Source organism: Pecten maximus, chromosome 14 (genome assembly GCF_902652985.1).
Source record: "Pecten maximus chromosome 14, xPecMax1.1, whole genome shotgun sequence".
Taxonomy (NCBI): domain Eukaryota; kingdom Metazoa; phylum Mollusca; class Bivalvia; order Pectinida; family Pectinidae; genus Pecten; species Pecten maximus.
The window spans coordinates 36,936,126-36,958,816 of NC_047028.1; the positions used below are offsets into that span (position 1 = coordinate 36,936,126).

The following is a 22,691-nucleotide window of genomic DNA, read 5'->3' on the forward strand; positions in this document are numbered from 1 at the left end:
TGATCTCTTTCAAAATCAGCTGGCTTAATATATTTGAATTTTCCCAAGCAATATATTGATTTCACTTTATAATGCTCCTATAATGTTATTCACCTCCACAGGTTTTTCTAGAAAACTTGGCAGGCTTTCATAATACAGGGCTTTTTCTCACTGGTTTGGAAAAGGGCCTTTTGTCTCATTTTGGGAAGAAAATTGGTGAATTGGGAAAGATTTTTTCAAGAGTAAACTGCAAATTTTGGGAATTTGGCTAAAATGTGAAATAATTTCAATTGGGAATGGGGCCCATTAACGGCCCCAAAAAGCCCCCAGAAAAAGCCCTGTAATATGATAGTGTTTTCTCAAGGACCATTTTGATATGACCATTTTTTTTTCAATTATGATATATAAGTAATTAGTTGTATAATTGTTGAGAGTTACTTTTCCCAAGGACCATTTTGATATGACTTTTATTTTGCAATTACAATATATAAGTTGTATAATTGTTGAGAGAGTAAATGCTCCTTTGTTTATTTCATTATATTATAATCATGTCCAGAGATCGATTGTTATAACTTTGTTTTTTTAAATCTTGTTGAACTTCGATATCTTATTCAGTTTGATACAAGAATCTGGCATTTTGGCATTGGATGGACACATATTTTATATGTTTTCCATTTCCTGAGTTGCATTGAAAGATTTTAAGAATCCACATGTAAAAATGTTATTATCAAACAAAGCATTATTTGTGTTTATGAATTCTTGATTGTATACAAAAATGAAAACTTTGTTTTTGATTTTTTTCAAGGTTTAGATGTATTCAACTTAGAACATGGGAGATAACTCGCATCCATATCCCCAGGATGGGGGCTGGGGCTGGATGGTTGTCTTAGGTAAGTCATGGGCGATATTTTACATCCACCTCCCCCAGATGGGGACTGTTGCTGGATGATTTGTCTTATGTATGTCATGGGAGATAACTCCCCACCCCCCTCTGGATGGGGACTGAATGACTGTCTTTGGTATATCATGGGAGATACAATTATGTGATCGCACAATGATCCACGATGTGCGCACGCACGATGTGCGATATGTGCGATACGGATCATGCAGGAAAATGTTTGCACGGTGTGCGCACGATGTTTTTGGAACGTTGTGCGATCACACAACTGTAACTCACATCCACCTCCCCTGGAGGGGGACTGGATGATTGTCTTTGGTATATCATGGGAGATAACTCACATCCAAGGGAGGGGACTGAATGATTGTCTTTGGTATATCATGGGAGATAACTCACATCCAAGGCAGGGGAACTGAATGGTTGTCTTTGGTATATCATGGGGGATCACTTGCGTCCGCCTTTCCTTGTCTGATGAAATATAGATCAATTAAGCTCTGAAAAATCAAATATAAGATGTTTTGTAAGTAAACACATCGCAAAGTTTGAATATAGTGTATGTCTTTCCTGTGTATTTTTGGAAAATCCAATTGACCAAATCAGGAAAAATTTACATGGTAATTATTTGAAAATAATTATATGCTAATAATTGTTTCATGCATATACTTGTTTGTAAATTCTAGATGTACACATGATAGCACAAACCAATTTGACACTTAGCTATTCTTTTTTTTTTTAATCTATTTTTTGTGTTTACAATAATTGCCATGATGTTTTTTGTGCTTTTCATGAGTTTTGGTCTTTGAATACAATTTAGAATTTGGATTTCTTTTAAGGAAAAATAAGGCTAAAATGAAATGGGAATGGGGTCGTTTTGATCACGCAGTAATATAGGCAGGGAAATCACTGGAATATTGATAACAAGGGGACCGAACCTTTATGATTTTTAATATAAATCTTAATAAAACTTTTTCTTTGTTGATTTGATACAGAATAACTGATAATAAATGCCTTTTAAGTTTTTGGAACATTAGTTGAAAATTACCAGAATAATGAAAGTGTATAAAAACTTGTTCTCACTGATTTGGGAAAGGGCCTTTTGGGAGTAAAATTGGTAAATATTTTTTCATTTGTGAATTGAAATAAAAATGCATTAAAATATTCTAAAACATAGCTAGATGCCTAAAGCATCCACAGCATTTGCCCCAAATTTGGTTAATTTTTTGCATATACCAATATTGTATTTCCCTTTCTGTTCATGATCGATCAATAATTTGATCATTAATCTTTTAAGAAAATTGATAGCGATTCCCAACACTAACATAAAGCATATATATAGTTTTCAGGGCTTTTTCTGGGAGCTTTTTGGGGCCGTTGATGGACCCCGTTATAAATTGAAATTATTTCATATTTAAGCCGAATTCCCAAAATTTTCAGTTTAAATACTCCTGATATTGTTCATTTATTGATTGTTGAAGTCGCCTGTAAATCTTGAAAATTTCTTTGTTACAGTCAAACTGACAAACCATGATCGATCATAAATATTATGATTGATTAGTCATAGTCAGAGGTAAAACGATTAACCATCAGTTAAATCGATTAATCGGAACAGCCCTACTTGCTGTGAGCTTTCCAATATAAAACAATCTCGTTATGTGATTTCTAAAATCTAATGATTAATCATTATCAATTAGCTTCATGTGCATCTTAGGTGTGCTTACTTGTCGAGGTGAGTCTTTATATCTAACTGAATTATCTAACTTCACAGGAAGCTTCAAAGTACAGTCAAAGGGTCAAACCTGCTCTATAGACCACTTACAAGTCTATAATGACCGTTCTGCAATGGTCCCAAGAATTTTTGTTATGAAATACGCCATGTATATAAGGACCCTACACCTCCACAGTGTTATCAGCTATGGCTACGTTTTTGCTATCAAAATTAGACAACAATTTTATGGCAGCCATAATGAAGCAAAGTAAAGGGTTTTAGAAATCACAAGATGAGCCACTTTATATACATATAGCTACATTGTAGCTTGCAATTTCCATTTGAGTAATGGATAGATATTGCTGACTTTTCAATGGTAGTCTTTACTTAATGAGTATCCAGATCTAGAATGATCGATAGAAATTAGAAAACATGTCACAAGATTCATATACATTAATTGAGAGCAAGTTCATTATTATTATAAATATTTTAAGAAAAAAAGGCTCAAGTTTTTGACAAATGTAAATATAAATTTGTTCATTGCAGGTTTTTTTGGCTGTAACTTTTTCATGGTTGGTATAGCCAAGTCCTTCGGAATCATGCTGGAAGAGCTTGTCCTTTATTTCAGCACAGACATTGCCACGGCAGCTCTCGTCATGGGGGTGGCAGGTGGCATTTACACACTAGCCTGTGAGTAGCATTAGGTATTATGTATCTAATCTGAAATGAGCTATTACTCTATACAGTGATTGTCTTGACAAATGCAACAGGGCTGGACATGTTAACAGTATACTGTATTTACTCTAATAAACAACCCAGGGTGACATGTTAACAGTATACCATGTTTACTGTAATAAACAACCTGTGCTAGGGCTGAACATGTTAAAAGTATACCATGTTTACTCTTATAAACACCCCAGGGCTGAACATGTTAAAAGTATCCCATGTTTACTCATATAAACACCCCAGGGCTGGACATGTTAAAAGTATACCATGTTCACTCTAATAAACAACCTGTGTTAGGGCTGATCATGTTAAAAGTATACCATGTTTACTCTTATAAACACCCCAGGGCTGGACATGTTAAAAGTATACCATGTTTACTGTTATAAACACCCCAGGGCTGGACATGTTAACAGTATACTATATTTACTCTAATAAATACCCCAGGGCTGAACATGTTAAAAGTATCCCATGTTTACTCATATAAACACCCCAGGGCTGGACATGTTAACAGTATATCATGTTCACTCTAATAAACAACCTGTGTTAGGGCTGATCATGTTAAAAGTATACCATGTTTACTCGTATAAACACCCCAGGGCTGGACATGTTAAAAGTATACCATGTTTACTCTTATAAACACCCCAGGGCTGGACATGTTAACAGTATACCATGTTTACTCTTATAAACACCCCAGGGCTGGACATGTTAACAGTATACTATATTTACTCTGATAAATACCCCAGGGCTGGACATGTTAACTGTGTACTGTATTTACTGTAATAAACACCCCAGCGTTGGCCATGTTATAATTAACTGTGCTCTATTTACTGTAATAAACACCCCAGGGCTAGACTTGTTAACAGTTTACTGTATTTACTCTAATTAACACACTGGGGAAGGGGGCTAAATTTAGGATAGATAGAGTACTTTTCTTTTACACTAGGGGAGGGGGCTTATTTTAGATTAAATACGGTATTGAACTTTTAAACTAGAGGAGGGAGGGGATTAGTTTTAGGATAAATACTGTACTAATATAATCTTTAACAACAGGGAAGGGGCCCACCTGGGCTTATTTGAGGATGACTACGATTAAAAACTTTAACACTAGGGGGAGGGGGCATATTTGAAGATAAAGACTGCACAGTGCTTAACTTTCACACTAGGGGAGGGAGCTTATTTTGAAATAATTAAGGTGCTTAACTTTTACACTATAAAGGAGGGGGCTTATTTGAGGATAAAAACAGTAATGTTTGGCTGAAATTGACTTGTCTGGCTCTGGCAGTAAAGTCTAAAGATTTGATATTTATAAGTTTTGAATATTTACACTTTAAACTTTTCATGTTGTTTAGAATTGAAGGAACTTTAAGTTTACAAATGTTAATTATATTAAAGATTATTTGATGATTAAGGAAAATCTAGACATTTTTGTTTTTAATTGTATTATAGAGATTTATCCAAGGCAAATTTTGATTTTTCTTCAGCTCCGTTTGGTCTAGCATTTGGACAACATTTTTCTCAACGTATTGTTGTCATATTTGGTGGGGTGATGGGATGCTTCGGTGTGGCCTTGTGTTATTTCGTCATCAGCATTGAGTATGTCATCTGCATGTTCGGCATCTTTGCAGGTAGGTTTGACTGAAGTGCCACGTAGTAGTTGTATTTGACTGAAGTGTCACGTAGTAGTTACGTTTGACTCAAGTGTCACGTAGTTGTTACATTTGACTGAAGCACCACCTAGTAGTTACATTTGACTGAAGCGCCACCTAGTACGTTTGACTCAAGTGTCACCTAGTAGTTACGTTTGACTCAAGTGTCACATAGTAGTTGTATTAGACTGAAGCGTCACATAGTAGTTACATTTGACTGAAGCGCCACCTAGTAGTTGTATTTGACTCAAGTGTCACGTTGTAGTTACGTTTGACTCAAGTGTCATGTAGTTGTTACATTTGACTGAAGCACCACCTAGTAGTTGTATTTGACTGAAGTGTCACGTAGTAGTTGTAACATTTGACTCAAGTGTCACGTAGTTGTTACATTTGACTGAAGCACCACCTAGTAGTTACATTTGACTGAAGCGCCACCTAGTAGTTACGTTTGACTGAAGTGTCACGTAGTTGTTACATTTGACTGAAGCGCCACCTAGTAGTTACGTTTTACTTTAGCTCCACTTTATAGCTTATGTAGGTTACTTAGAAATCTTATCACAATGTACAATCATCCCCTGACCTTGACATACATATGAATTTATGGCTGTCAGAAATTGTCTGCTGGCGTATACGACAAATTACCTGTATGCTAAAACTACAGAGATCGAGTCATTGAGTTAATGAAATCATTCATTATCCTGAAATTAAGTCACCTGAGCATATTATGTTTGTTTGCACTGAAAGCGTGATATTTCAGTCAATGCTAATTTCTCTGATATTAAACTTATTTATCCAGCAATAATTCTGTGCCTGGTAATTAGCCTGTGAAGAACGTTTCAATAAAAAGGCTAGCTAAAGCTATTTTCTCTGATGCATAAGATTTGAATACAATGGAGCGTAACAGTTTATCAAACTTCACAATCCTTTACAGGTTTGTCCAATGCTTGTTTGTTTGGGAACGGTCTGGTGATGCTAGGTTACTACTTCGAGAAGCGACGGTCAATAGCTAATGCCATGGCTCTGATTGGTGCAAGCGTTGGTCAGTTTGCAATTCCCCCGATTCTGCAGTACCTCCTCGATACCTACACCATCCGAGGTACCTTCCTGTTCCTTGGTGGATTCTACCTAAACTTGTGTATCTGTGGGGCTCTCTATCGCCCGTTATCATTCTACTCCAAAAGGAAAAGCTTGGATCTGGAAGCAAAACTTCCTTTAGATCAGAACAATGCATCATCCAAGTTCGACGTTAGCTGTGTTGAAAAAGAAGAATGTCTTGATAATGAGATGGAGACCCTCGGGAACTGTCACAAAGTCGAAGTGTCGGAAATAGCCTTGTTAAAAGCGGACATGCGATACGGACATCTTTCCAGTACTGGAAGCCTGGTAATGGGCTCCATGGAAAGTCTCGGACAAGTCGTCATTGCGGAAACTCAGCAGTCCGACAAGGACAAAGAGAAAACCTCAAAAAGGTCATCTAGATGTGGACTGAACTGTCCAAAACTCATATACTGGTCAGAGTTCAAAAATCCTATAGTGGTCATCTACACACTGGTCAGTTTCTTTCTGTTCTTTGGATATTTCAACTTTATCATATTCATGCCAATTGATGCCGCCTCGAAGGAAATAGACAAACACAGCAAGACCTGGCTGGTGTCGATTTCGGGAATTGGCGACCTGCTCGGTCGTATATTTATAGGTGTTTTAGGAGACTTGAACGTATGTAAGAGGTACAAGATAATGTCTGTAATGTGTGTTATTTGCGGATTAAACATAATTTTGTATGGAATCGCGACCACATACTGGTGGATGGCAATCCACGTGGCGGTGTACGGGTTTTCAGGTGGAGCTTACGTTGCCATCAATGCTGTTGTACTGATTGACCTTGTTGGTTTGGAGGTCATGCCCAGAGCTCTTGGTATGATCCTGCTTATACAAGGATTCGGTGCTGCAGTTGGGCAACCATTTGAAGGTAAGAATAAAAAATTATACAATCATAGACTTTATATAAGGTTCATACATATTCTTATCAATCCGACAAAGTAAGATGTAACTTTTGATACTATACAATCATAGACTTTATATAAGGTTGATACATATTTTTATCAATCTGACAAAGTAAGATAACCTTTGATACTATACAATCATAGACTTTATATAAGGTTGATACATATTTTTATCAATCTGACAAAGCAAGATAACCTTTGATATTATACAATCATAGACTTCTAGATTAGGTTGATCATTGTTTATATAGACCTGAGAAAATATATTGACTGAAGATGATGTAAAAGTATATTTTATCATGAACTTGTTGATAGCTTTTTGATGAAAAATGTACATTGTTTTATATGAAAAATATTGACTGAAGACTAAGATTTATAAAACTATGTATCAATCTTATTTAAATGGCTATATTTGATTATGGAATGATATGTTTTTAATTCTAATGAATTTAATTAACTGATTTTAGGTCAACTGTTAAAAAAAGCAATACTGTTTTTCCTGCCTATATAAATTGGTGCGTAAAACACAGCAGTTTATATGGTGATCCCGGACAGTCTGTGTTGTAAATGATTGCACATGATTAAAGGTCTAGGGGAGGTAACTCAGACACAATTTCACTTGGTGATTAAGCATGATTTTAAAATAAATATTATTTATGCTTGGCCCCTGTCTTAGTGTGCGGGTATATACATCACATGGGCCTCTTGTTTTATTGTAAATCACTACTTCCTTTAGACTACAATTAATAGATCTGTCTTCTACATTAACACTACTGTCAGTAACTGAGTGTACACATTTCCAGAGATTCTGCCAGTTGTCTTTGGGGTTTGTTATAAGATTTCAGTCCAAATGCTTGGTCTGACCTTTCTGGGGCCCGAGGGGTGGGGCCAAAAAATGTGGGTAAACCAAGCTATGTGTTCATTAATTACATTACTGCATGATACCATATTGTTGTGTTCTGGAAAGTTTGTAATTTAACTTACATATGAGTTTTTAGGTCATCTGACCCATCGTGCTTCGTCCGTCGTCCGTCCGTAAACTTTTCACATTTCAATCTTCTTCTCAAGTTCCACCAATGGGATTAAGCTGAAACTTGCTAGAAATGATCCTGAGATGGTCCTGACCAAGTGTTGTTATTTTTCGGGTCGGTCCGAAATCCAAGATGGCCGCCATAGCCGCCATTTTGAAAACACATTTTAAACTTCTTCTCACGTCCCACCAGTGCCATTGAGCTGAAACTTGCCTGAATTGATCCTGATATGATCCCGACCAAGTGTTGTTATTTTTCGGGTCGGTGAGAAATCCAAGATGGCCGCCGTGGCTGCCATCTTGAAAAACACATTTTAAACTTCTTCCCAAGTTCCACCAGTGCTATTGAGCTGAAACTTGCCTGAAATGATGCTGATATGATCCCGACTAAGTGTTGTTATTTTTCGGGTCGGTCAGAAATCCAAGATGGCCGCCGTGGCCGCCATCTTGAAAAACACATTTTTAACTTCTTCTCCAGTTCCATTGGTGCCATAGAGCTGGAAATGGGTACCCCCGGTGAGGATGTCAAGGAAGGCGAGCCAACATAGTGTTGTTATTTGTTCGGCCTCGTAAAAACTTTGAAATGGCAGCAATGGCGGCCATTTTGTAACATGATTGCGCAATCATGGTTTTCCTGAACAACACCTATTTCAAATTCCACCAATGGGATTCAGCTCTGACTTACCAGAAATGATCCTGAGATGGTCCTTACCAAGTGTTGTTATTTATCGGGTTGGCCAGAAATCCAAGATGGCCGCCATCTTGAAAAACACATTTTAAACTTCTTCTCCAGTTCCACTGGTGCCATTGTGCTGGAAATTGGTGAGGATGTTAAGGAAGGAGGGCCAACAAAGTGTTGTTATTTTTCGGCCTAGTAAGATCATTGATTTGGCAGCCATGGCGGGAATTTTGTAACATGATTGTGCAATCATGGTTCCTAAACAATGCCTATTTCAAATTTCTTCTCAAATTCCACCAGTGTGATTCAGTTCTAACTTACCAAAAATTATCCTTAGATGGTCCAGACCAAGTGTTGTTATTTATTGGGTTGGTCAGAAATCCAAGATGGCCACCATGGCCAACAGTGCGACTATATACTTTTTACAGAGAATACATACTACAATTATATAAGAGTTTTAATTTAGAGTCAGATGACCGTTAAGGCCCCTGGGCCTCTTGTTGTCATACTTGGGAAGTTGCTAAAATCCAGGTGTGCAATACAAGCCCTCTGGGCCTCTTGTTGTTTGAGTTTAACAGCCCATTGATGGCATTGCCTTTGTAGAAAGGGACATAAATATAACTCGGTCATTTGTATAATTTCACATGCTGGTTTTCCTGTTGTTAATAGCCACAACTTTGTCACGATTCCATTCCAGGTTACCTAAAGGATATCACTTCATCATTTCAAACACTGACATACGTAAATGGATTCTGTATGATATTTGGAGCTGTGATCCTCTTCCTACATCCAATGATTGTCCAACTGTTTGAGCCAAATGTTGAACAGCCGCTAGATGAGGCCACCATCGCCAACACATCAGCCTTCAACTCATTCAATAAGACGTCCATAGAAAATGGAGATAAAGTAGAGGCAGTAGAATAATATTGTACACGTTAATCTACAATTGTATCCTTGAAAACGAATCATGAGATTAAATGTTCTTAAGTGTCTTTATCAAACTGAGTAACACTAGTGTACGTATCCTGCAATAAGTCCATTAGACCAACACAAATTTCTGTTACTCAAATTAGACAGACAACTTATTACAGGGTAGTGAACTACAACAGAATGAATGGGCTTAATACCATGCATAGATTTGGCTTATTTCCAAGCATGAGCTTATTGCTAGACATTATGTTACTACGAGTTATAGGCTTATTACCATATGATTGTTTATTACAGAAATGGGCTTATTAATGTCTTATTATCAGACATGGGCTTATTACCAGGCTTGTGATAGACATGGGCTTATTGCCAAAGTTTGAAGTATTGCCAAGCTTGGCATACACATGAGCATATCGCAAGGCTTAGGCTTTAAACCAGGCATGGGCTTAATACCAGACATGCCTTATTACCAGACATTAGCTTATTGCTGGGCTTGGTCTTGATACAAGGCAATGGAGTCATTAACAGGTATTGGCTCATTGCTGAGCTTGGTCTTGATACAAGGCAATGGAGTCATTAACAGGTATTGGCTCATTGCTGAGCTTGGTCTTGATACAAGGCAATGGAGTCATTAACAGGTATTGGCTCATTGCTGAGCTTGGTCTTGATACAAGGCAATGGAGTCATTAACAGGTATTGGCTCATTGCTGAGCTTGGTCTTGATACAAGGCAATGGAGTCATTAACAGGTATTGGCTCATTGCTGAGCTTGGTCTTGATACAAGGCAATGGAGTCATTAACAGGTATTGGCTCATTGCTGAGCTTGGTCTTGATACAAGGCAATGGAGTCATTAACAGGTATTGGCTCATTGCTGAGCTTGGTCTTGATACAAGGCAATGGAGTCATTAACAGGTATTGGCTCATTGCTGAGCTTGGTCTTGATACAAGGCAATGGAGTCATTAACAGGTATTGGCTCATTGCTGAGCTTGGTCTTGATTAAAGGCAATGGAGTCTTTAATTTACCAGGCATTAGCTTATTGTAGGGTATGTGCTCGTTACAAATAGTGGCCTATTTCTGACCATGGGCTCATTACCTGGCAATGGCTTATTGTTGGGAATGGGCTCATTACCAGACACTGTAACTGACTGAGCTATTGCCGCCCTCACCACCTGAGGTGACGTGGCTGGCACTCTGACTGAGCTATTGCGGCCCCCACCATCTGAGGTGACGTGACTGGCACTGTAACTGACTGAGCTATTGCGGCCCCCACCACCTGAGGTGACGTGGCTGGCACTGTAACTGACTGAGTTATTGTGGCCCCCACCACCTGAGGTGATGTGGCTGGCACTGTAACTGACTGAGCTATTGCGGCCCCCACCACCTGAGGTGACGTGGCTGGCACTGTAACTGACTGAGCTATTTCGGCCCCCACCACCTGAGGTGACGTGGCTGGCACTGTAACTGACTGAGCTATTGCGGCCCCCACCACCTGAGGTGACGTGGCTGGCACTGTAACTGACTGAGCTATTGCGGCCCCCACCACCTTAGGTGACGTGGCTGGCACTCTGACTGAGCTATTGCGGCCCCCACCACCTGAGGTGACGTGGCTGGCACTGTAACTGACTGAGCTATTGCGGCCCCCACCACCTGAGGTGACGTGGCTGGCACTCTGACTGAGCTATTTTGGCCCCCACCACCTGAGGTGACGTGGCTGGTACTCTGACTGAGTTATGTATTGTAATGAGACATACTGTACCAGGAATGATTAATTTCAACATCTCCCTTCTTGTTATTATGTAAACATGATTTATTGTTGTTATTGTAACCTAGGAAACCTGTTGAAATTAGAACTGTTGCTTGTTGCTGTTATCTTCTTTTTTTTGGTAATCATAAATAAGATCGTTATATGTTTATCGTTACAGATCTCACAATCCCAGAATCTGTCGCACAAAATGTCTGTTAGGTATTTGCCTTCTTCTATTTATTCCATGTTATATGGTCTAGTCTGTTGTGCCAGTAAAGTCAGGTCTATATTTTCTCACTGATGTATTTTAAGTTTTGCAATGGTAAGAAGAATAAAATAAAATTAAAAAAAAAGAGAAAAAAAACCGAAAAAAAAAAAATAAAAAAAAAATTAGAAAAAAAAAATAATAAAGTAGAAAGCATCAAAAGCAAGGAAAAAGATTCTCATGGAATTTGGAAATTGGGGATCGTGTATTTTGCTAAGTTAACGGCCCTTTGAATAGCAGGGTTATTTTCTGGTGGTTTCTCCTTATATTAGCTGGTCGCATTCTCAACTAACATATGTTGGGTAAATCATATGTTATCTCTCTAGATGTATTAGGTTCATTGTCTTGGACACAACCATCACAGACCACTGGACTGGCCTTGATCTTCATGAGGAACCAAACCACCCCTTGTAGGGATCAAATACTCATCTTCATTCTTCACTTGAGATTGTTTAAGTCTGATATTCATATGGACAAAACTTTTGGATTCACATCATCACTAGTGCCACAATCACAGGCATTACAGTGGTGAACCTTTAAGCATCACTACATATGTAGGCAACACAATCTTAAGTGAACTTCTGAATCAGTAAGGGAACTCATGTATATCTCCTCACACAAGCCCCCTCCTCTAGTATAAAAGTTTATTACCATATTGGTCCTCAAATTAGGCCCCTCCCTTGGTTTTCAAGTTTCGTACCTTATTTATCCTCAAACAGGCAAGTACCGTATTTATCCTCAAATAAGCCCACTCCTGTAGTGTAAAAGTCTGTTGGGGAAGTTTAGGGAGGTCTTACTTTGAACCACTTTACACTGACTGTTTTAAGATTGATGATTCCGTAAAAATAAAGAAGGGGGCTTATTTATGGATAAATGTGGTAGTCATGTCGGTAATGAAAGAGAACAAGTGCAAATAACCTGGATTGATTTGTCATTGTAAAGCTTACAGGCTTTTAAGTTCAAAGATTCATTTTGCAGCTGTAATCATGCTGGGCTTATTTGAGAATCAATTGAGGTATTTGAGAGATATTACTACTCAGCTTCAGTGTTTAGTCACATGGGTTGGGATAGTTTAAAGACAAATTTAGGTATCGGAGTGAACGTTGTCCTCTGCTCAACTTCAGTCTTTCTTCAGTCAAAGGGGATTGGCTAATTTGAGGAACAATTAAGCTATCCGAGTGATAATTGCCCTCTAATCAACTTTAATCTTTCTTTAGTCACATGGGGTTGGACTAATTGGAGGACAAATTTAGGTATTGGAGTGCTACTTACTTGCTACTCAGCTTTAGTCTTTCTTTAGCCACAGGGATTTGCAATTTTGAGGACAAATTTAGGTATCTGAGTGCTTCATGCACGCTACTCAACTTTAGTCTTTCTTAAGTCACAGGGATGGACTAATTTGAGGAAAACATTTAGGTATTGGATTGCTACTTTCTTTAGTCACAAGGGATAGACTTATTTGAAGACAAATTTAGGAAACAAAGTGTTTACACTTGCTCTTTTCTAAACGTCTGTGTATCTTTAGTCACAAGGGGATGGGCTAATATGAAGATAAACTTACTTATAGTGGTAAGAATATTAACAAAAACATTCTTCAGGGAGCTGGTCTTGGTCACAGTCAACCTTTGTAGAATAGAGGTAGCTTGGTTTCAGAGTAATGCATGCTCTTTCCTCAAATTTATTCATTGGAGACTGGACTTATTTGAGGATAACTTTATTCATTGGAGACTGGGCTTATTTGAGGATAACTTTATTCATTGGAGACTGGGCATATTTGAGGATAACTTTAGTCAATGGAGACTGGGCTTATTTGAGGATAACTTCATTCATTGGAGACTGGGCTTATTTGAGGATAACTTTAGTCATTGGAGACTGGGCTTATTTGAGGATAACTTTATTCATTGGAGACTGGGCTTATTTGAGGATAACTTTATTCATTGGAGACTGGGCTTATTTGAGGATAACTTTAGTCATTGGAGACTGGGCTTATTTGAGGATAACTAGCTTATGTAGTTTATTCCTCCAATTAGTTGTTTCAACATTGCATTATTTTAAGGTTCAAAGGTTAACGGTTATAGGGTAAGACCACTGACGTTATTAACCGCAGGAGAAGAATAAAACTTGAGATTAAGGCTAAAGATTAAGGTCACAGTTGTTTTATATGGTAGTTTACTTAGAGAAGTATCAATAGCAAGAGTGTGAAGGTTAAAGTTCAAGGTTATGTGAGTAAATTTTATTTGTTGTGTATTTTAACTGATACTGTAATCCTAACTTTGCTATTGTGTTCAGTATATTCCCCTTTATGTTAGTTATATATATGACAAATTTATCTTTTGTCAAAATTGTATATTTTTTCCACATATCAACATACTAGTTTTGTTTTTGTTCTTATCTGTGAAAGGAGGAACATATCATATGTCATTCAAACATTGGGTTGTTTTGTCACTTTTTTGTTTGTATACTTTTAACTACTTATATTATTTCGACATTTTTACTGTAAACCAAATCTTAAATTATTGATGACAACAGGCATAATGCTCAATATACACAATGACACTTTGCCCCCATTTTTCTTTGCATTTTAAACATAGATGTGTCTTTGTGTAGTATTATGTATCTAAGCTAGTTGTGGCATATGTTGCTGTTTTAAAGTAACTCTTTAAGTGATGTAGGCGCTGTGTGTTGCATGTGTGTGTGTTGCATTGAAAATTACATAGAATTTGAATTTTTATCTTTTTTTTTTTTATCTTTTTGTTTTGTTTTTTTGTTTTATTTTAAAATATGCTTGAAAATATAAAAAAAAGGAAAATGCTTTTTAAAATACCTGTAAAGGGCTTTACAAATGCTTTTTTGGACTTGTATGAACCATAGGTATGTATGTGTGTATTTATTGTGTTTGCCTCTTGGGAGCGGTCAAAGGGTTCTATATAAATTGTTTATATAGGAACCCTGCTGTCCCCGCTGAAAAAAAAACAGATTTTTACAAGATAATGTGTCAGTGTAAGGTTTTGCCTCCGACACGTTCCAAGGTGCTTTGCTCGGGACCAAGGGTATGGTCAGTGTTACTATTTTTAGAGAATATTTGTTATTGTTGTAGAAATTTACACAAAGCCTCATATCAAATGATATACATTTAATAGATATAACCAATAACTATGTTAAGCTTACTACAATTGAACGTACTTTAAATTAAGCCTGATAAGTGCAGTATGGATATTGACACAATACAGCAATGCTAGGCAGTCGTATCTTAAGGTCTTTACTTCAAAACGTGTGTACATATTTTGATTGAATTTATAGTTTTTCTTGAAGAGAGATAAATCTACAAATCATGCATGCTAAAACTTCAAGATAATAACGCGGTATTTAATGGCTAAACTAAGTGAGTTCATAATGAAAATATATTAAATATTTTGGATAATGATTTGAAGCGCGTTCTTTAAGGAAACAAATCAAATCTTTTCGATAACGTTTTGAAGCGAGTTCTTCTTGAAAATAATTTAATCTTTCGGATAATGATTTGAAAGCCGGTTTTTTATGGAAATAGATAAAATCTTTTGGAAAATGTTTTGAAGCGAGTTCTTCTTGAAAATATATTTTATCTCCTGGATAATAATTTGAAGGGAGTTCTTCATGAAAATATATTAAATATTTACGATAATGTTTTGAAGCGGATTTTTTATGAAAGAAACTCAAATCTTTTGGATAAAGTTTTGAAGCAAGTTCATCTTAAAAATGTATTTTATCTTTTGGATAATGATTTGAAGCGAGTTCTACAAAATGAGATTTATGATTTTATGATTTATTAAAATCTTTTGGATAATGATTGTGATGTCAATATCTGGTTGTGATATTATTGTATCAACAAAGTATCTGTTTCACATAATAATTCTTGTCTTTTTAATAATGTAAACCTACATTTTTAGATTTTTTACGCTAAATATTTTCTCAAAATTATGGGCTGATAGTAATTCGTATATTGATCTGTACAAGTATTACTTTGTGAATACGCCAATTCTACACTGTGTTTATCAATTTAGTATTTTTTGGTACTAAAACTTGAGGGCGCCAAAAGGATGTGCATTTAGATATATGCTGATTTGGAAATTGGAATTATTATCGCTCTTCTTAACGAGACTGGGATTACTTTGTACCAGAGAAGGGTATCTATCGGTGCTTTCAAATTCTCTGTTACTCACAGGTGTCCACCTCTGATAAAGTCACAAATCACTGTAGGTCACATAACAAAAGACTTGAGGAAAAACTTGTCACTTTAGCTCGTATTGATATTGATAGTGCAGTTGTTTAGGTTTCTTTTTTTCTTTTCTTTTTTCACAGGCGGGATTCCAAATGTTGAAGTATATTATTTTAAGGAATTTCTCTTTCTTTGTTTTCACACGATTTTTGTGTAACTGCTACTATTAGTAAATAGCATTTAGGTACATCCATAAACATTATCAATTATTAAGTTTTAGGTTATATGGTTTCATATTACTTGTCCGGGTTTCATATTTATCTCTGGCTCAGGAAATATGAAATCCAGGCAATATGAGATCATATTTCCTGCCTAATACCTAAATTACAAATTTATCATATTGGAAAACCCATTTGAAATGAACACTGATGGAAATCAAATAGCCCACATAAGTCAACAGAACTTCTATCAAAATAATGTCTGATTTATTCGCAGAAATGTCACAATTTCTGTTGTACGTAGATGAGCCATATTAATTCCACCATTGCTGTAGAATTGATCACTCTTTGCATGCGACTTGTATATTACATGCATGACATTATATTACCAGTGAAGAATCAGATCATCTTTGGGTGACTAGCCAATCAAATGTTTACGGTTTTATTTTGCAGTATGACGAATTGATATGTTTAAGCAGTAAGATGTATAATTATATACATATTAACATTTTTGTATATATGACATTTTAATCATATTACATTGTTATGAAATTTTATTTATTTTTCAGAGCATAATTTAAACACATCGATATCTAATTAATGAAAGATTTCAACACCAATTTTACATGAATTTGGTGTTGTTTTAAATCAAATTTAGCTGTGGCAATACCGTACGATATTGATTTTTTTTACTGATTCGTTACTGCTCTATCGCTTCTGTATTGCTCATTCGTTATATAGCTCCTAAAACTTCACAGTTATCACATCTAAATCAATACATTTAATTATATATAATAGATTTATCGGCAGAGTTGGTTATTTTGATAAAATGTTTTATTATTGTTTAAATGTTCGCTTATTTTAGATCTCTAGTTGTAATCGTTTTGTTTTATTGTTGATTATTTCACAGAAATCTGAAATACCTCTTTTTATTGTTTAAGCATGCTCACAACAAAATCTCATTTTATTTATCAGTTCTTGCCTTTTTCCCGTTGAACATTTTTGACACATACGTTTTATCAACAGACGTAGTCTGTATTTTAATGTTATGACAATGAAAGAAAATATATTAATCTCAAACATTTTCTGCTAGATAGTATCTCAGGTGAGTTCGTTGAAATATTTAGCTGAAATTTTATTGTTACTGTAACATAATTTAAAAAAATAACTCGATTACTCTAGAGTGATCGCTGATGGTGCTGAAACTAACGAGGTTCTAATGGGTATATGTTGATAGTAAAGAGGCGTAGAACATAATATTATTTACATGCCTGAAATTAACTTAACAAAAAGTATACATTGCAAAAGATATTTTTTGATTGATGAATTAAAAGACAATCGCATATTAGATTGATTTGCAAAATAATTAGATTTTAAATAATATATAAGTGATAATATTTAAATGTCTATATGATGATAGAGCTATTCAGACAGTTTCACGAACTACTTGACACTTTTTGGGGGGGAAATTTCATGAAGGATATAAAATTGTGCATGTTTGAAATTTTAAACCTTCTTTTGAAAAAAATATTAATTTTAAATTATTGATTATTAAGAAGATTTATTGCATCATTAATACCTCTATATAAACTGGATGTGTCGGAGCGACATGATTACCCCCGCCAGTAGCCACAGAGAAGTTTGCTATAATTTAGGGTGTCTTTGGGCAACACGTTCTTGTTGATTCGGGAACAATATAAAACATGTTTTTGTAAATGAACGCTCTATCACCAGGAACGTGACAGGAACACGGATATGGCGTCTATTACGCAGTGGAGAGTGAAAAAGTGAAAATTGAAAAACGAATTTGCTTATTTAAATAACAGGATAGCAATCTCAAATCACCGTTTGCTATCTAACACAATATGGATAAAATACAGACGTTTGACATTTTACAGTTGACATAGCGCCGCCATCTTTAGTAGTTTGACGTCCTTGCAACAGCAAGGATCATATGAAAATAAGTGTCAAGGAGACACCTACAGAAGGAACAACAAGGCACAGAAAGGCTGAGCAGTGAGTCAAGAGAGGAAAGATTTCTTGTTCCTAGAGCATGTTCTGTACTTAGTAATCGATTTTAGGACATCAAGAAACTGTTCACGTGTTCTAGAACAATCAAGAACGGTGTTGTTGTCGCCCAAAGACACCCCTAGCGTTATTGTCTTGGGTATACTTCTGAGTCTTAGTGGTAGTGGCCTTAGACAGTTACTAACTGTCGGGGATATGTTTTATATAAGCTGGATTCAGTCTTTTTCCAAGATGGCGGGCATTCTGAATTGTCTATCCGATCTTCTTTCTGTAAGAAAAACTTGAAAACATCTCTACCGGTATAATTTGGGCACCCCCAACTTTAAACTTTATTTCAGTACAAAAACCTGCGCAAATTACATGGGTTTTTACGGTAATTTTTACGGTAGGCATTGTCATGTACATTGTGCTTTTACTAAAGCAGATTCTACGATTTTGGTATGCAAATGTACTATATATATATCTGTGATTTTTGAAAATTCCCACTGGTGTTAAGTAAAGGTCCCTACTATGCTTGTAAACGTTTTAATGTAAAATAAGGGTAAAATATGTACTTTTTCTTCCAAATATATAATTGTCAGTTTAGCGACTATAAAGTGAAATATTTCAGCATACTGTAGTACTAACCTACAATGTTCATCATGTAGTGCTTGGCAAATTTCTTTTGCCTATTAAAAATTGACGGAAATTAATCAAACGGGAAAACCTACTATAGGATGTGTTTAAAATATGATATTTAAAATAAGTTTGTTATTGAACTAGGGTATATGTAACATTTTATCTTCATAAAGTTTGCTATATTTGAAGATCTGAATACCTCTCTGTTCAGGATGTTAAATAAACCTGAGAACTATTTATAACTGAATTGCTGGAGTATGAGTGAAAATCAGCATTAACTCATCTTTCAAAAGCTCTTTCATGAAGGCATGAATGAGCATCTAAACCAAAGGTAGGCATGGAACCTGTAAATGTAATACATTTAATTAGATATTATGCTTCAGTTCGGACAGCGTATAAAAAAAAAAAAAAAAAAAATCATAAAATGGCTTCCAAGGAATGGAAATTTATCTAAAAAAAAAAAAAAAAAAAAAACTCTTCTGAAAACAATCGCTTGAAAAACCGAAAGTTACATAAGACATATAGAAGCACAAAAGAATTTCTTCTGGGTACAAATATAATTTGAACGATAAAATGTGAAACTCAAACTCTAAACATTTTGAAGGGTAGTAGTAACGTAAAGTGTGCAGCTTTTGGTTTTGTATGAAAGTATACAACAATCTATTCTTGTTTACAATTGATCATTATTATCGGGACTGGAGCATCTATCTAATCATACTGTAAACGTGGTTATTTAAGCGGGGCTTAATTTCGCGATTTCGATATGTAAACTATATGCGTGGGGATACTTTTCGCGACCAATTGACCTACTTGTATTTATAGATTAGGAAAATTGATATTAAAATGATACGCTTGGGGAAAGTTTACGCGATCAAAAAGACTCCGCTTAATTAGCATAAATTCCCTCGCGTACATTTCCATGTTTACAGAAAGTGAGTTTTATTGGTACACTGTTCTATATTTTAAATGCTATTTTGCTGTAATCAGAACCGTCGTGAGGTCCAAAACATCAGAATATATGAGGTTGGGGAGATCCATGGCTACCAATTAATCATACGGGTATGTCGGTAAGTTCTGGGATTTTTTAATGTCTGTGCGTAAAAGTGTTTTAATTTGTTTTCATCACATTCACATGACAATATTTCAGCAATGTGTTATAATTCACTTGCATGACATCAACTAATTAAACTGCATATATGCCATATGTTAACAATCTTGTATGATTTCACATTTATAATCGAAGCAAACTTGAAGAATAAGACAAAACATAATTGTATAAAACATCAGTTTCTTCGAAAACACGGAAATATTCCTTGACCTTACTTACATTCTTAGTTTTTTTTTGTAATTTGAACATCAGACATTAAAAAAATCTTGGAACTGTTTTGCAGCTAAATGATATTTATATCATTATTTCAAGAAATCTGATTCAGAACTGTCTACCAGAAGCTTTTGCATTATTGCCCATAAAATGATGAATTAATAGGGAGACATTCCCTAACTTATTCAACGTTTCACAAACGGGTCATGCAGGGTGAAGGTCAGATACTTAATTCCGTCATAGCGTAATAATGGCTCTTAAGCTATTTCAAACATCGTGACGGTTTGACTGAGAACACTTTTCTTTCGACTATGCTTTTTGGTGATTTTAACAACAAGTAAACAAAACATCTGAAACGAAATTTATCTCACTTGAGAACAGTTTTAGGACTAAATGTCTACACAGAAGCATACATAAAATAAGAAAAGAAAAGTTTCTCTCATTAAAAACGGAATATTTTAATATGTAAATGTATAATGGACAATAGATAAACAACAACTGGACAGTTAAACTAAGGACCGAGAGTGTTGAGTTGAAGAAGCATCATCATCAGTCACGGATAGAAAAAATGGATATTACAATGTATTTCTTTTTATTGTTTTTAATGATATATTGTTTTTAGACTTATTGCTCAACTTCTTTAGATACTCATATTTTGTTGTGTTGATTTTATCCTGCATTGTTTATCCTGCAGTAAGACAAGGGTCAGCATAATCCCTAAACTATCAAAATCTACATGACAGTATCATTTGATGGCTTTCAAACTGCAATATATGGCTCATTAGCAGCTTATTGTTTGATGAAAAGGTATTATCTCGATATATTTACTCCTCAAGAAATATGTCAATTGTTACTTTATTTTTTATCATTGATGTATCGGACACAGGCATTTTTGTGTTGATATCCAATGTGTTCAGCAGCTGCCTGGATAGCAGTGCTTGTGTAATAACTTCTGTATATAGTGATGGGACTGTACGATGTGCAACGAAAATGTCAGTAACTATAGTACTGTAATGTCAGATTAAAATGTATTTTTGAAAATAAAAGATGTGATAGTTGTTGTAATAATTCTTATCTTTGTTGTCAGTAATACATTGAACCAAACTGTTGCTTTTAAGCTCTTCTCTTCAAAGGAGTGAGTTTATACCAATGTGCCACATCTGTCGTCCGTCCGTCAGGTGTCAACTTTCCCTTTAAACAACGTCTCAATAAAAACATTGTCGTATGCATGCTATGTGGCTAACCCTTTCCCATTAGGTTACTTCTTCTCAATAACCAGGAGACACAGGGTCATGCTATTCGGCCAGCAGCATGTTCAAAGTAATCACTTTGACATTCTTTCAAGGTAACACGAGCCAATTGTTTTTAAGTAAAACACGTTTTTGATTGGCGAACAGGCGCTTTATCATACATTGTAATAATGAGATCGTTAGCTAAAGATGGTATTAAATATATAAGATATTAGCATTGGGGGCGAAATATGATAGACTAAAATGAATTAAACCGCATCATACAGTTGTTTCATCCTACCAGAACTTGTCAAAAAATCTAGGGTCTAAAGGTTTGATACCTTCATTGGAGGCAATGGAGGAAAATAAAAGTACTCTGAAGGAAATTTCAAAATACTGCCGAGGTTTAGCCCCATAATTCAGAAAATGTAATAATGTTCAACAGTACAAGCGTATTTTCTGAACTGTGCCACTATACAAACCAATTAAAACCTGGTATGTAGGTAACGGCGAACCTCGGGTACTCGAGGCAACCAGCAGTCTCAAACGATCGTATTCACACTGTTCCTTCATTCCAAAAACAAATTGAATTCGACATGAAGTCTCCAACTCCGTCCAAAATAATGAGCCAGCCTACTATGAAAAAGACTGATTGAACAAATTGTGCTTCAAGTAAATATTAACGTCGCTTCTTGATTATATAACGTATATGAGAACATTAAATTTCAAGTTACAATCATTTTTTGTTTAAGGAACGTTGATGAAACCTGATTGCCTGGTTAAGAAATAAGATGATGTCATTTTACACGCGATCAGGATACTGGAGAATAATGTACACAATGGAAGAGTTAGTTGTTAGAGTGTAAACCTTTCAATGGATTGGATACATTTCGGATATTTATAAAACGTCATTATTTGATTACATCATACCTATTAATACATATAGGTCGTGTGCAAACATTTGACAGAAACTGATATTTTCAGACAGTATTTATTGTTTTCAGCTTAAGACATTACATATCCCGCCTCAGCTTAAGACCATTTCTTATCCCACCTTAAATTGGCTTCAGATCGTTACTCACCCGGCTTTAGCTTCAGGCATTACTTATCCCGCTTGAACTGTATATCATAACCTGTTCCTTCCTACCTGTAGATCATAGCTTATCAGATCGTTACATACGTTAACGCAGTCCCTGGAGGATGGATTACTCTTGCTTTGTTACTAAAATTATTGGTGTATGTCTGTGTTAAGTGATGCAATAATTTAAACATATGCAATGTATATGTACTTACAAAACTGTGTATAATTTCAGACGACCAACGAAACTTTCAAATCTGATGTATAATAGTGAATCCTATACTAATTTAAGAAATGTAGTTTATCTATATAATCAGAACGTTAAGAGCGAGAAATCTTAACCGGTCTTTTGACAATTTAGTTTCTTGATTTTGGGTCGTTTCACCAGGTCAATTGAGC

General features: G+C 35.6%; 1 protein-coding gene across 1 annotated transcript; it reads left to right on the forward strand.

The window, feature by feature from the left end:
* Positions 1-808: 808 nt before the first annotated feature.
* On the forward strand, positions 809-21,053 carry LOC117341897 (monocarboxylate transporter 14-like). Its single transcript, XM_033903757.1, has 5 exons — positions 809-869; positions 3,129-3,272; positions 4,790-4,933; positions 5,886-6,923; positions 9,364-21,053. Exons 1-5 carry the CDS (start codon positions 809-811, stop codon positions 9,588-9,590), a joined length of 1,614 nt encoding a protein of 537 aa, XP_033759648.1. The 3' UTR covers positions 9,591-21,053.
* The last annotated feature ends 1,638 nt before the right edge of the window (positions 21,054-22,691 follow it).